The sequence below is a fragment of the Chrysochloris asiatica genome, unplaced genomic scaffold, assembly GCF_000296735.1.
Source record: "Chrysochloris asiatica unplaced genomic scaffold, ChrAsi1.0 scaffold00268, whole genome shotgun sequence".
Taxonomy (NCBI): Eukaryota; Metazoa; Chordata; class Mammalia; order Afrosoricida; family Chrysochloridae; genus Chrysochloris; species Chrysochloris asiatica.
In genome coordinates this window covers 2,665,087-2,678,549 of record NW_006408786.1, presented here as the reverse complement: position 1 = coordinate 2,678,549, position 13,463 = coordinate 2,665,087, and the positions used below count along the sequence as shown (strand labels likewise).

The window sequence follows — 13,463 nt, the reverse complement described above, 5'->3', positions numbered from 1 at the left end:
AACAAGAATTACCAGCATTCTGAAACAGGAAGAATCACACAAGTCCATAGAGGAGATAGTTGAAGAGCTTCTGGAAGAAAATTTCTCTAATATCCTGAAAAGTGAAAAGATAAGCATTCAAGAAGCTCAACGAATCCCAGGAAGGATAGATCCCAAAATAAAATCACCAAGACATATCACAATCAAGCGCTCCAAAATCAAAGGAGACAATCCTGAAAGTAGCTAGGGAAAAGAGAAGTGTTACATACAAAGCTACATCAAATTTAAAGCTTTTAAGCATAACTAAGTTGTCAGCAGAAAGATCCAGTTATTTATAACTCAAGTTAAAATTACTAAATTATTGCACCCACAGTTAACATGAATATTAAGTGTAAAACTGCTTTATATTATGATATGAAGTAATTTATGTTTAAACATCTTTTCTCACAAGATGATCATCTATTATGTAAAATTAATTATACAAAGTAGAACTGCTTCGTAGGATTTCAGAGACTGTCCATCTTTACAGAAGCACACTGCTTCATCTTTCTCCCATGGAATGGCTGGTGGGTTTGAACCACCAACCTTTCAGTTAGCAGCCCAACACTTTACCCTTTATACAATTAGGACATACCTATTTTTTAGAATGGCTAAAAGTTAAACACACAGAGTTGTTGTTGTTGTTAGGTGCTGTCAAGTCATTACCAACTCATAGCAACCTTATGCACAACAGAATAAAACATTGCCCAGTCCTGTGCCAATTACAACCTTACAATTGTTGCTACACTTGAGTCCATTGCTGCTGCCACTGGGCCAATCCATCTCATTGAGGGGTCTTCCTCTTCCCTGATTGTAAGATACATAGGATCTAAGACCATGCGTACAATCTTCACCACTGTATTTTCAGAGTTAACCACAGAGCCTATCATATAAAAAATACTCCTTATTTGTTGAATAATGAATGAAATAAACATTTTTTCTCTCTCTCTCTCCTGATCAGATGTTGGCTCCACCTAAAAAATGGACTTATATGGGGATTTCTTGGACCAGTCTGTGCCATCTGCTCTGTGAGTAATGACACCAGAGCATCCTTTACTATCCAGGTCAGGGTCACTAAAAGAGCAAGATTCATAAGGAAGCAGGAGGAGGAATGTCTCTGAGTTGTCATGGGTTTGGTTTGACTGCTCCTAGATCTACAAACTCCAAGACTCCTACCATTGCTGCTGAGTCAATTCCAACTCATGGTAACCATAAAGAGCAGAAAAGACTTGCCCCACAAGGTTTCCAAGGTTATAAACCTTTATGGAAGCAGCCTGCCATAGCTTTGTCCCATGGAGCTGCTGGTGGGTTGGAAACACTGACCTTTTGGTATCAATTGAGCACTTAATCACTGCACCATCAGTGTTCCTATCAAAGACTGTTACTAAGTGTAAAGCTATTCAATTATAGAATTGTTGTACAGGATAGGGTGAAGAGATATTAAGTTTGAAATGTTATTCAATAAACCTCTGATTTCTCAAAGGTCAATTTTGCTTTGTTTCTGATGACCCTTTGGATTTTGAAAAACAAACTCTCCTCCCTTAACACTGATGTGTCTACCCTTCAGAACACAAGGTAAGGTGAAGAAGCACAGCCCCAGAGATGTGTGTGGTCTGAAGAGCAAAGTCATGTGCCTCTGCAGCTCCTTGATAGCCTTTCTCAGAGTAAACAAATGCAAAAGAAGCCTTCTATGGCAGCCCACTCAGATTAATAATACAATAATAACACAATAATCTTTACAGGAGCACATTGCCAGGCCTTTCTTCTGTGGTGCCACTGGCTGAGTTAAAATCATTATCTTTCCATTAGTGTTTCTAGTGTTGTTAAGTGCCGTCAAGTTGATTCCAACTCAAAGTAACCCTGTATACGGTTTCCAAGGAGCAGCTGGTGAGTTTGAACAGCCAACCTTACAGTTCAAACAGACCTTGAGGTTTAGTGCTTATCCTACAGCGCTACGCAAACTGTTTGTGGCACCCAGTGAAAAATCTTATTCAGTATCAGGACCCCTTGTAGTGGTGGTTGTGTGCCATCAAGTCAGTTCCAACTCAACGACCCTGTATAGGGTTTCCAATACTGTAAATCTTTATGGAAGCAGAAAGCTTCATCTTTCTCCCATGGAGTGACTGGTAGATTCAAACTACTGACCTTGCGGTTAGCAGCCCAGCTCATAATCTACTACGCTACCAAGGCTCCTTTCAAGTTCCCTTGTTGCTGTTACTGTTAAGTTCAGTCAAGTTGGCTCCAACTCATAGTGACTCCATATAGAGTTTCCAAGAACTGGCTGACCGGCTACAACCGCAGACCTTGCGGGTTCACATTCCAGTACTTATCATATGGAGCCACTGCCTTCAGGTCCCTTGTTGTTGTTTAGTGCCCTGGAGTCAGTTGACTCGTAGAAACTCTGTATAGGGTTTCCAAGGAGCAGGTGGTGGGTTTGAACCTCAGACCTTTTGGTTAGCAGTCCAGTGCTTATCCTATAGTGTCACACTATGTCCCCTAAGAGGCTTAAATTTCCTTTGCTTTTCTCCAGGCACCCTTGTGTAAAATTAATGTTTTCTCTAGAATTCTATCATTATCTTCCCAAATATTGCACATCAGTGTTTGGTTGAATTAGTCATTTGACTGTTGTTGTTACATGCCATGGAGTCAGTTCTGACTCATAGCAACCCTGTATAGGGTTTCCAAGAAGCAGCTGATGAGCTTGAACCCCCAACCTTGCAGTTCAAGCCAACTTTGCAGTCCAGCACATTAACCCACAGCGCCACACCAGGACTGGTGGTGGTGGAAGTTATGTGCCGTGGAGTGGGTTCCGACTCACAGCGACCCTATACAGGGTTTCTGAGGCTATAAATCTTTATGGGAGTAGAAAGCCTCATCTTTCTCCTGTGGAGCAGCTGGTAGTTTCAAACTGCTGACCTTGAGGTTAACAGCCCAATTCATAACCACTATGCTACCAGAGGACTAGAACTCTATAAAAAAACAGAAAGCTTGTTTTTTATTATTAACTCCCAGGCCCTAACTTACAGTCAGGTATATGATAAGCACTAGACTACAAGGTGGATTTGAACCACAAGGTGGCAGTTCAAACCCACCAGCTGCTCCTTAGAAACCCTGTACAGATCACTGTGTCAGATCCAGCTCGATAGCACTTAACAACAATATCAGTTAAATAATTTAAGGATCTTCACGAAACATCACAATTGTTTTGAAATCAATATGATGAAATGTCATTATTCTCTTCAGTCAAAATGTCCGGGCCTATCCCTTGGAGGACTCATTAACAGTGAAGACAAAGACTGAGCACAACTCAGTCTGACAACTCATCACTAGGGAAGAGAGGGCTTTGGTAGAGGTGACCGTAAGGTGGAGATGAGAATGACCTTGATTTGGGTGCTCTGGGTGCATTCCTTGTCTTCATTTCCAGGATGCTGACATTTAAAGCAATAGCTCAGCTCTTCATCCTGGGCTGCACCTGGATTCTGGGCATCCTGCAGTTGGGTCCAGCTGCTCAAGTCATGGCCTACCTCTTCACCATCATCAATAGCCTGCAGGGCATCTTCATCTTCCTTGTGTACTGCCTCCTCAGTCAGCAGGTACTACTGCCCAGCTCCCACCTAGGTCTCTTCTTGTCATCACCCTTCTCAGTGAGCTAACCCTTAGCATGCTTTGCCTCTGCAGGTCCGAGAGCAATATGGGAGATGGTTCAATGGGGCTAGGAAATTTAGATCCGAGTCTGAGATGTACACACTCTCTAGCAGCAGGGACATGCCTGATGCCTCCAAACACAGCATGGTAAGATCATGAACTATTCTTCCCCAGAGCTCTTCGCTAATTGATCCACTCAAGCATCACATATTAATCAGATTGGGTAATCTGGGTCTACAGCAGGTGATGTCCTAGGATGGCCCATACTCAGTTTACTTCTCAATTCACTGAAGGCATTTTCCTCTATTAACAATGGTCTTAGTTACAAAATTTGTTTAAAATATATATTTGTTGCTCATACTCATAAAGGAACGATATTCCTCCTGACTCTCACATAACAACATTTTAATTCAACATCTCCATGCTATGCATGGTGCCATCTACTTTTCAGTTCTATTTTTTAAGGCAAAAAACCCTTCCTTCTGGTGAGCTAAGTACACAGGAATCAGTGATGGGAAGCACTGATGCTCAGTATTCTCAGAAACACACGAGTCCACTGTTTCCTTCTGCAACTACTCCTATTTCATAGTCACTTGGCACCATCACACCAAAACAAGGCCAAAGGGGGGCAAGGTGTGCATATTTATGAAGTAAACAGAAATAAGTGTTAACTACCATATGAAACAAAATTCAACTAGTCAGCCTGGTATTTTCAGCATGCTCTACCCACTTTAAAACTGGAAAGGAAAAGATGTCACCGAATGGGATCATTCATGGCAACGATTACTAATAACCAACCCTTACTGGTTTCAATTTGCAAAGTTCATATACTTACATTTTCCCACCTCTTCTCCATATTCCCTTCTGTGTGATTATGATCCCATTTGACAGGTGAGTAAAAGTAAGACTCACTGGATTTATGTGAATTGTGCCCCTTCATTCAGTGAAATTTTAACCCTTTGGGCCTTCTTTCCAGTTTAAAGGAGCCCACCACACTGCTAAGCCATCCTTTTGTATGTCTCTCATCAACTTGTTCACCCAATTTCCACAGTCACTGGTTCTTCCATCCTGTTCCCATTGCCCAGCAAATGTTCTCACAACCTATTCCACAGAGGAAATTCAAGTCATCAAGATGACTGTGTGAAAACTCCATGTCCTCAATCATACCAACCAAACATCAGCATCCTTCCTTTCCACAATGCCATCAGTACCACAGACACAGTGTCCTTTCTCCTACTTAAAGCAACGTTTCCACCTGCATTTAGGATCCCACAATTCATGGCTTGTCAACATCCTTATATAATGGTTCATACACTCATTCTCTGATACAGGGTAGCATAGTGGCTACAAATTGGGCTGCTAACCTCAAGATCAGCAGTTCTACACTACCAGCTGTTCTGTGGGAGAAAGAGGAGGCTTTCTGCTACCATAAAGATTTACAGCCTCAGAAACCCTACACCAGGTTGCTATGAGTTGGAACTGACTCCACAGCACACCACCACTACCACCACCTTCCCATTTATGTTTTTGTTTGTTTTTTTTTCATCCAACAAGGAGGTACTATTTGGTACTATATCCTTTTCTAGTTACTAGTCAAGAGTTGGCTTTTCGGTCTAAATTTCCAACTCCCACTCATTCCTTCAGCCAGTGCAAATATGGCCTCTTTCCCCCCATCATGCTACCAAAACCAATCTTAGGCCTACAATGACCTCCATGTCCCTAAATGCCCTCTCATCTACTTCTGACACTATTAATCACCCTTTCTTCCTGAAACACCCCAACCTCATCTCTTCTACATTGTTCTAACACACTCTTCCATGTCTTTCCTTCTATCATCGTTATCTTCGTCCCATATTCTTATTCTCCTACCTCCCTCTATTCCTTATAAAACCTCTTGCATCACTTGAATAATTTTTAAACCTTGAGATGCTTAATTACATTTGTAAAGTCTCTTCATGGTCTTACATTCACAGTTTCTGAAGACTGGAACATGGATATATTGGGGGAACCATTATTCTGTCTACCACACCTATCACGTATAGGCTTGGTTTACCTAGTGTTGTTGTTGGATGCCATCGAGTCCATTTCAACTCAAAGCAACCCTGTATAGGGTTTCTGGGGAGCAGCTGGTGAGTTTGAACCACCTACCTTATGGTTCAAACTGACTTCGCAGTCCAGCGCATTAACTCACAGTGCCACACTAGGACTATCAAAATCTGCCTCATTTTATAAACACTTGAAAAATATTTACCTCTCCAGCCCCACCATACTCCCCACAGAGATGACATACACATTGAGGGAAAGAAACAATGTTTTCTATCTAGAGAAATAGAGTAACAGCATCAAATACAGTCATTGAAAACTTGAAATTTTCAAGTTACCTGATCTGATATTTCTATTCTTTATGCTGCAAGGGGCCAAACAAATCCATTGTTTAGTGTAATTTTACCTTGTATGATCTCAAAAACTTGTAATCTCTGATGTTTGAAGATGTGAGGGATCTCCTTCTTATGGCATCTTTTTGGGGTCTCCTGAAGTCTTAAGAAAAACAAAAACTTTGTACCATGGTCAGCTCTGAAGAGTTTCCTGGAGCATAATATTTATTAATCTGAGTAGAGATCCAGACATGTAAAGCTGTCCATCCCAAACACTAGAAATTGCACTGAGCTTCCAATAGATTTAGGAATCAATAATTTGTTGTGGGAATGAAAGAATATGAGAAAAAGGTAATCCCTTCCTTTTTATCTTAGGTGATTAACACTAGCTAGCATTTCCAACCTCTCGTTAATTTCCCAGTTGCCCTTTCATGATTCCATATAAAAAGCAAGGATATTTGGGTGGCACACGTGATTTGCACTCACCTACCTGAAAGGGTTGGCAATTCAAGCCTACCCAGTAATGGCACAGAGGAAAAGCCTGGCAATGTGCTTCCCTAAGAGCAGAGCCAAAATCTGCTCTGTTAACACATGGGGCTGCCATCAGCCAAAACCAACTAGACAACAACGGGCTTTTGTACATAAAGTAACACTTGGCAAACCCTGAAGCAGAGGTATGAGGACAGACATTTTGAAAGATGGATCATTTTTGTCACACTTAACTGTTCTCTCTTTTGTAGTTTGAGGATTAGAAAATGTTGGGGAGATGAGATGCTAAGAAACAAGACAGTCTAGCAAAATGCAATTTGATATGCCCTCTTGATCTTCATCTGACAAATCCAGCTGTCAAGGAAATAATGTAACTAAAGGCTTCTTAAATTTCATAGTTCCTTTTTCAAAGTGGACTTAAAATGTATCTTTCTACAGTTTAATATATCATTGCTAAAATCTATCTTTCAGGTTAACTAGAAATCTCTTCTGAACTACACCTCTTGTCCCACAGAAAACTGAAAATGCCATCATTCTTTGAGCCATGAAGTCGGAAACAGAAGGCTTTGTTGTGTGTTTTTCCAAGTAATTTATCATGTCAACAATGTGGAAGAAGTCATGAAGGATATGTCTGACACCCAATTCCTGCAGAATCTGGACTTTTCTGTGCTCAGAAAACTCTCAGCATACAAGGGGCAAGCTATAGCTCAATTCCTTGGTCACCTTGTATTAGGGACTGAATTGTTTGCCTAGAAATGGTGGGTTGTAAAACCTAATTTCTATACCTATGTCTATAATCCTATTTGGGATTGGGTTATCTTTGTAATGCTACTGGGGCAAGTTTAGTGTATGTTACATCTTGAATTCATCTCTTTTGAGATATAAAAGAAATTAAAATGCAAACTAACAAGGAGAGATTGGGGGAAGAGAGATGAAGACTGCCCAGGAGAATAAGCTCAGAAGACACATGAACCTTCCTCAAAATCCAATGGAGAGATAAAGCCTTCCTCTACAGGCAGCGCCCTGAAGTCAGGCTCCTACCCTCCTAAACTGTGAGAAAATAAATGTGTCAAAGCCATCCATGTGTGGTATTTCTAGTATACAAGGGCTAGATAATTAAAACACCTTCAATTAAGCTCTACTCTAGTCTCTCCTCCTCCTTCAAAGACTCTTCTAGATGCTGAAAGTCTATAGGCAGGAAAGCAAGCTCAAAGAACTTTTATACAAAGAACATCCAAAAGGACTAGAATGTTTGCATTTCTTCACTTCCTTGTTCTCTTTTTCTATAAATTTCATTTTCACTCATTTGAATATTGAATACTTGTCATATCAAAGGGAGAGTTCACAGATCTGCCTTCATGGAATTTCAAGGGGAAATAAAGTGATACTTGCATCTAGAGTTGACTCACAGACAAAAAGATTCCTAAAAAATTTCATCTCTACAGCTGGACAATTGAAGTATAAACCATTTCACAGGCACAGTCTTCTTTTATCCTCACATCAAGATGCAGAAAGTTTCTAAGCCCAGACTAGGAATGAGCAGATTTCCATATAAAGGAAAGGTTTACAAGACTCCTAGGTGTCCTGATCATTTCTGCTTTCCTGAAACCTAATTACTTTCCACTGCTCATTTCTGCTTTCCTGAAACCTAATTTCCACACAGCCATAAAGCCTTAAAGATGTTCACATACAGGATACAGGATGATGGACTGAAAGTCTAAAACTCAAAAACAAAATTATTAAAATGATATGAGAAAATATATGTTATTACAAGAATTATAACTTCCAGGTATGGGACATCAGAACCAAAAAGAAAAAGCAATGAGGTAAAACCCTGTAACAAATCTTAAAAGCTTTTTAAATGGCAAACAAAGTCGTAAACAAATTCTGAAGTCAAGTAATGCAAAATATTTGCATTACATAACAAAAGATTAATATTAAAACCCACTGTTGTCTAGTTGAGTTGACTCATAGTGACTCTGTATAGGATTTCTCAGACTGTAAACCTTTAAGGGAGCAGAAACCCTCAACTGACAGCCTTATGGTTAACAGTCCAGTGCTTATCCTACAGTGCCACCAAGGCTTCTAAAGATTAATATTAGAAACACAGAATGAAGTTTTGGAGCCCTAGTGATGAAACACTGGACTGCTAGTCACAAGGTCAATGGTTCAAACTCACTAGTTGCTCATCAGAAACACTATACTGGATTGTTGAGTCCAACTGACTCGACAACACTTAACAACAAGAATTTGTGAAATAATTAAGAGCTAGACTGATAACCAAAATTCAGCAACTCAAACCCATCAGTGATTCCATATAAGAACAAAACCTAGTGATCTGCTTCCAATGAGATAACAGACTAGGAAACCCAATGACATAGTTCTACTCCGTCCTATAGGTTTGCTGTGCCACCTGAAGCAACTCGATGGCACACAATATAGAATTAACTTAGAAATTAGCAAGACCTTAGAATCTGTTCTGGTTTTCCTTTCGAGAGTGAAATTTTAAGCTCCTCCTCAAGTTATTTCTTCTTCTTTTTTTCATTATTGTCTTTCCTAAAATGTCACAGTTGGGGTAAGAAATAACATGTGATTTGACATGGACTCCTGGGTATCTTATATGTAAACATCTATCTTTTACACTCCATAAAGGCACCAGCTTTGCTTTTGACTCATAAGTGATTTACAAGTAGCAATGCCCATAGCATTAAGACCAATGTCTTTAACACAGAAGGTGCCCAATAAACATGACCACTAAGTCAGAAATTGTGTTTTCAGTAGTGGACTAACAAGAACTGAGGCTAACATTTCCTCAAAAATCAGGAAACAAATAAGAAAGAATTATTAGAGAGGGAAAAAGAAAAAATAAGGAAGCCAAAGCTAACATCTCAAGGAAGTTCTCCTCATATCTATGCTATTGTCTTTCAAGTCATCTTATGGTCCACAAAGATCTTTCTTAACACATTTGAGGGGTAAAGCACATTTGTATGGGATTTCATCCCATACAATAGTTTGGGTAGAAAAAAATTCCCCACATGAACTCCAGCTCGTTCCCAAGACCCCAGTTTCAACCTCTTCCCTCCAAGAAGCTAATTTTGCTTTTCCCCATTTTATTATCCTTTCTTGAGATGGTGCAAGATCCAGTAAAGAAAAAATGTTTTAAAACTGAAGAGGTTCTAAAACAGGATAAATAGCTTTCATATTATATTTTTTAAGTAAAAAAAAATTCAGTGAGATATGTGGAGTGTGCAAACCATTAAGTACCCAGTTCAATAAGTTTTTCCATACTCGTACCAATAAGCACTGACTGCGAACCACAAGGTCCACAGTTGGAGCCTGCCAGCCACTCTGCTGAAGAAAGATGAGACTTTCTGCTCCTGTGCAGATTTAAAGCCTTGGATTTAAAGCCTTAGGGTCACTAAGAGTCAAAACTGACTCAACAGCACTTAACAATATGTGCAAACCCACGTAGTAGGTCCCTGGATCGCACAAGTGCTTTGCACTACTAATCTAAAGGTTGATGGTACCATGGGATCAAGATCTGGTGATCTGCTTCCATAAAGATCACACCAAGATAACCTGTGGATCTATTCTACTCTGTAACACATGCAGTCACCAGGAGTTAGACTTAACTTGACAACAATGAGTTCTTAAACCCAAGTTAATGGGTTAATGTGTCAGACTGCAAAGCTGTTTGAACTGCAAGGTTGGTGGTTCAAGCTCACCAGCTGCTCCCTGGAAACCCTATACAGGGTCACCATGGGTCCGAATCAACTCGATGGAAGTTCACAACAACTGGTGTGGCACTGCAAGATCAGTACTGGATTGCAAAGCACAAGGTCATCAGTTCAAACTCACCAGCTGCTCTTCAAAACACTTTGAGTTGGAACCAACAGCACATAACAATTACTGCATTAAGCAAGACATGAAACACTTCTCTCATCTATCTTTCCAATTGATAACTGCCCCCAAGGTAAGCACTATTCTGATTTCCTTCAACATTAGTTTTCCTCATTCTTAAATGCAGTTGCTGCTGTTGTTAAGTGCCCTCAAGTTGGTTCCAGCTTATAGGGTTTCAGAGGTTATAAACCTTTGCAGGAGCAGAAAGCCTCTTCTTTCTCCCATAAACAGAGCTAAACAGTTTTTACTTAAGCAAATATGTGATTATAATTGTAAATGCCTAAATACCTGCTTCTTATAGCACAGAGGCAAACACATGTAGCATCTGAGGACTTTATGTCCTGAATTTTAAATAAAAAAATATTTTGTGTTCAAATAAACCACAGGAGAATTCATGTATGTGGGTTTCCTGTTGTTATGTGCTGTTGAGTCAGTTTCAACTCATAGCAACCTTATACAGGCTGATGGTTATAGAACGTCTCTATGCTCAGCTGGACCCATAACATAAATTAAGCACATGTTTTATCTTCTAAGTTACTACAGACATTTTTGCCAGTGGCTCCACCACCACGTGACCTGGGAGCCCTTGATCCCACCCTAACCAGCAGTTTCCTCACCATTTTGCCAGTCAGTTTCCTTTCTTGCAGCGCAGTTCCAAGGTCATTGCCACATTTTGAGTTTGGGTTATAGCAGCACCCTGTTTCTGATACTAACTTATATTTAAGTTATCTAATGTTACATTAACAAATACTCCAGAACTTCAGATAGTAGCTTTGTGTGCTCACAATTATGTGAGTCAGCAATATGGTGATCTCACACAGGGTCACGCATGATGCTTCAGCCATCTGGTGGCTTCCCTGGGGCTAGGTGGTCAAAGATGGCCTCACTCACATGTCTGGCAGTTTGTACAGGACATCAAACGAGTCCCTCCCTCTATATGGCCTCTCATCCTTTGAGGAAGCTAGCCCACAATTCTGCTTACCTTGCTCTCAAGAGTCTAACTACCAAGACTATTCATGCATGAAGGATATAACCAATGTAAACGAACAATCTGTGTAGCCTTTATTAACTGAGAACCTAAACTATTATATAAACATTCACCTAAAATACAATATTCTTAAAAATAAAAAATAAAAATCTAGCCACAGCTAAAAGAGAGCAAACCCAAATGTGACTTTGCTTATGTCAGGTTTGCAAAGGTTCCATTGGCCAAAGCAAATCACATGATCAAGTTCATTTACAAGAGGTTGGAAAGAAAAACTCATCTCTTGATAGGATGAGCAGCAAAGTCAGATTGCAAAGAGAGACACAAAGAAGGATGGAAAGAATTAATTTTGCCACATTTGCAACTACCTACCACATCATGTCTACTCATCAGGACAATGGAAACTGAAACAAAAGAAACCATACATACTTATTAAAATAGCTAAAATTATACTGACCAACAATGTCATGGGTTGAAAAGGATGTGGAGCAAATAAAACTCTCCTTCAATGGTGATAGAAGTTTAAATTGCTTCAACTACTTTGTAAAACTGTTTACTTTAATATCTACTAAAACTGAAGATAGAGAGACGGGGCTTGATGGCTGCTAGGGTAGGGCTGCAGTGAAGTTCACTGTCAGCAATAACACAGAATACCAGGCAAAGCAGATCCAGGGCAGAGTTCCAAAACTCAGAACCACAGAGAGGAATATTTTACAAGTTTGAAGGCTTATAGATACTGGAACTTTAAGCCAAAGTAAGAAATCACGTACTTTTGAATCAGCCGGGCTTGGAGCCCAGCAGCCGACATCTTGGGTGAGACCAAACGACAAGACCAAGCAGGGGAGCAGAAACACTATGGAAAAACACCACAGGAACCTTGGAGCAAAGGTGGACAATACACTGTTGGTTTTGCTTTGTTCTGATTTTATTTTTTTGGTATCTGGTCATTGGCACCCCCACGGTTTGCACACCTCCATTCTGGTGACTAGAGTGGGAGCCTGAGAGAGTGGACACCCCCACCCTTGGTGGGTTCTTCTGCTACACATGCAAACAGATACTCAGCCCAAGAGCAGGTCCTGAACGTTTTTTTTGTTTGTTTGTTTTTAAATACAGGAAAGGGCAAGACAGGGCTATAGAGATGGAAAGAGAGTTTAAAAACAAAACAAGCTGAAATTTTTAAGCCATTCAGTGTTCCCTTGTTCTATTCAAACTATCTCTTGACAGGTTTCTCATGAGCTCAGTTAAGTGTTCCAGAATACTCATTCTCCTCAATGTTGTCCATAGCTTGTCATGATCCACACAATCAAAAGCCTTTGCACAGTCTATAAAGCACAGGTAAACATCTTTCTGGTGTTCTCTGCTGTCAGAAATTATATCCCTCATTGCACATTGTCTTCTGAATCTGTCTTGAGCCTCTGGAAGTTCTCTGTCAATGTATGGTTGCAGCTGTTTTTGTATTACCTTTAGTAAAACTTGACTCACATGAGAAAAAAAAAAATAAGCCAAAAATTAAAATAAAGTCTGGGGTTTAGCATAACAACCAACAGTGGCATCTTGAAATCTCTCAGGCAGCTTTGAAAGCAAGAAGCTGAAGAGAGGACATTAAAGTCATACTCATATTAGGCTACAGATTTTTTTTTCTTCTCTCTCTCCTCTCCCTTTTCTGTGATTATACATTGCAGTCTAGTTTTTGTTGTTATTGTTTTTGGGTTTGTTTTCTTTTCTTGTTTTTGTGTGGGTTATTTTTTTTTTTTTGCTGGAGATGTTTTGCTGTTTTATGCTCCCCCTTCTACCTTTGGGGGACTGTTTCTCTCCCTATATTACCCAAGAAGAGTCAGCAACTGCTGCCATATAGTCAAACTACAATTACACTCTACAACACACCAAAACCCAGGCAAGAACCAATACCAACTGCCATACACCAGGGAAACAGACAACACCTGTGAAAGTTACTCTGAGTTAAGCAATAAGAAAAGTGAAAAGGGAAGCCCACATCCTGATCACATCTTCCTGGAAGCAATCAGAAAGCATAAAAAATAACACACATACTC

At 40.0% G+C, this 13,463-nt stretch overlaps 1 protein-coding gene across 1 annotated transcript in view; it reads left to right on the top strand.

Moving 5' to 3' along the window:
* Positions 1–4,807, top strand: part of EMR2 (egf-like module containing, mucin-like, hormone receptor-like 2) — a 55,832-nt gene extending 51,025 nt beyond the window's left edge. The window contains exons 15-19 of the mRNA XM_006874326.1: positions 980–1,046; positions 1,502–1,593; positions 3,443–3,611; positions 3,697–3,810; positions 4,640–4,807. Of these exons, the coding sequence (XP_006874388.1) occupies positions 980–1,046; positions 1,502–1,593; positions 3,443–3,611; positions 3,697–3,810; positions 4,640–4,807 (610 nt within the window). The remainder of the gene's footprint in view (positions 1–979; positions 1,047–1,501; positions 1,594–3,442; positions 3,612–3,696; positions 3,811–4,639) is intronic.
* Positions 4,808–13,463: the final 8,656 nt, after the last annotated feature.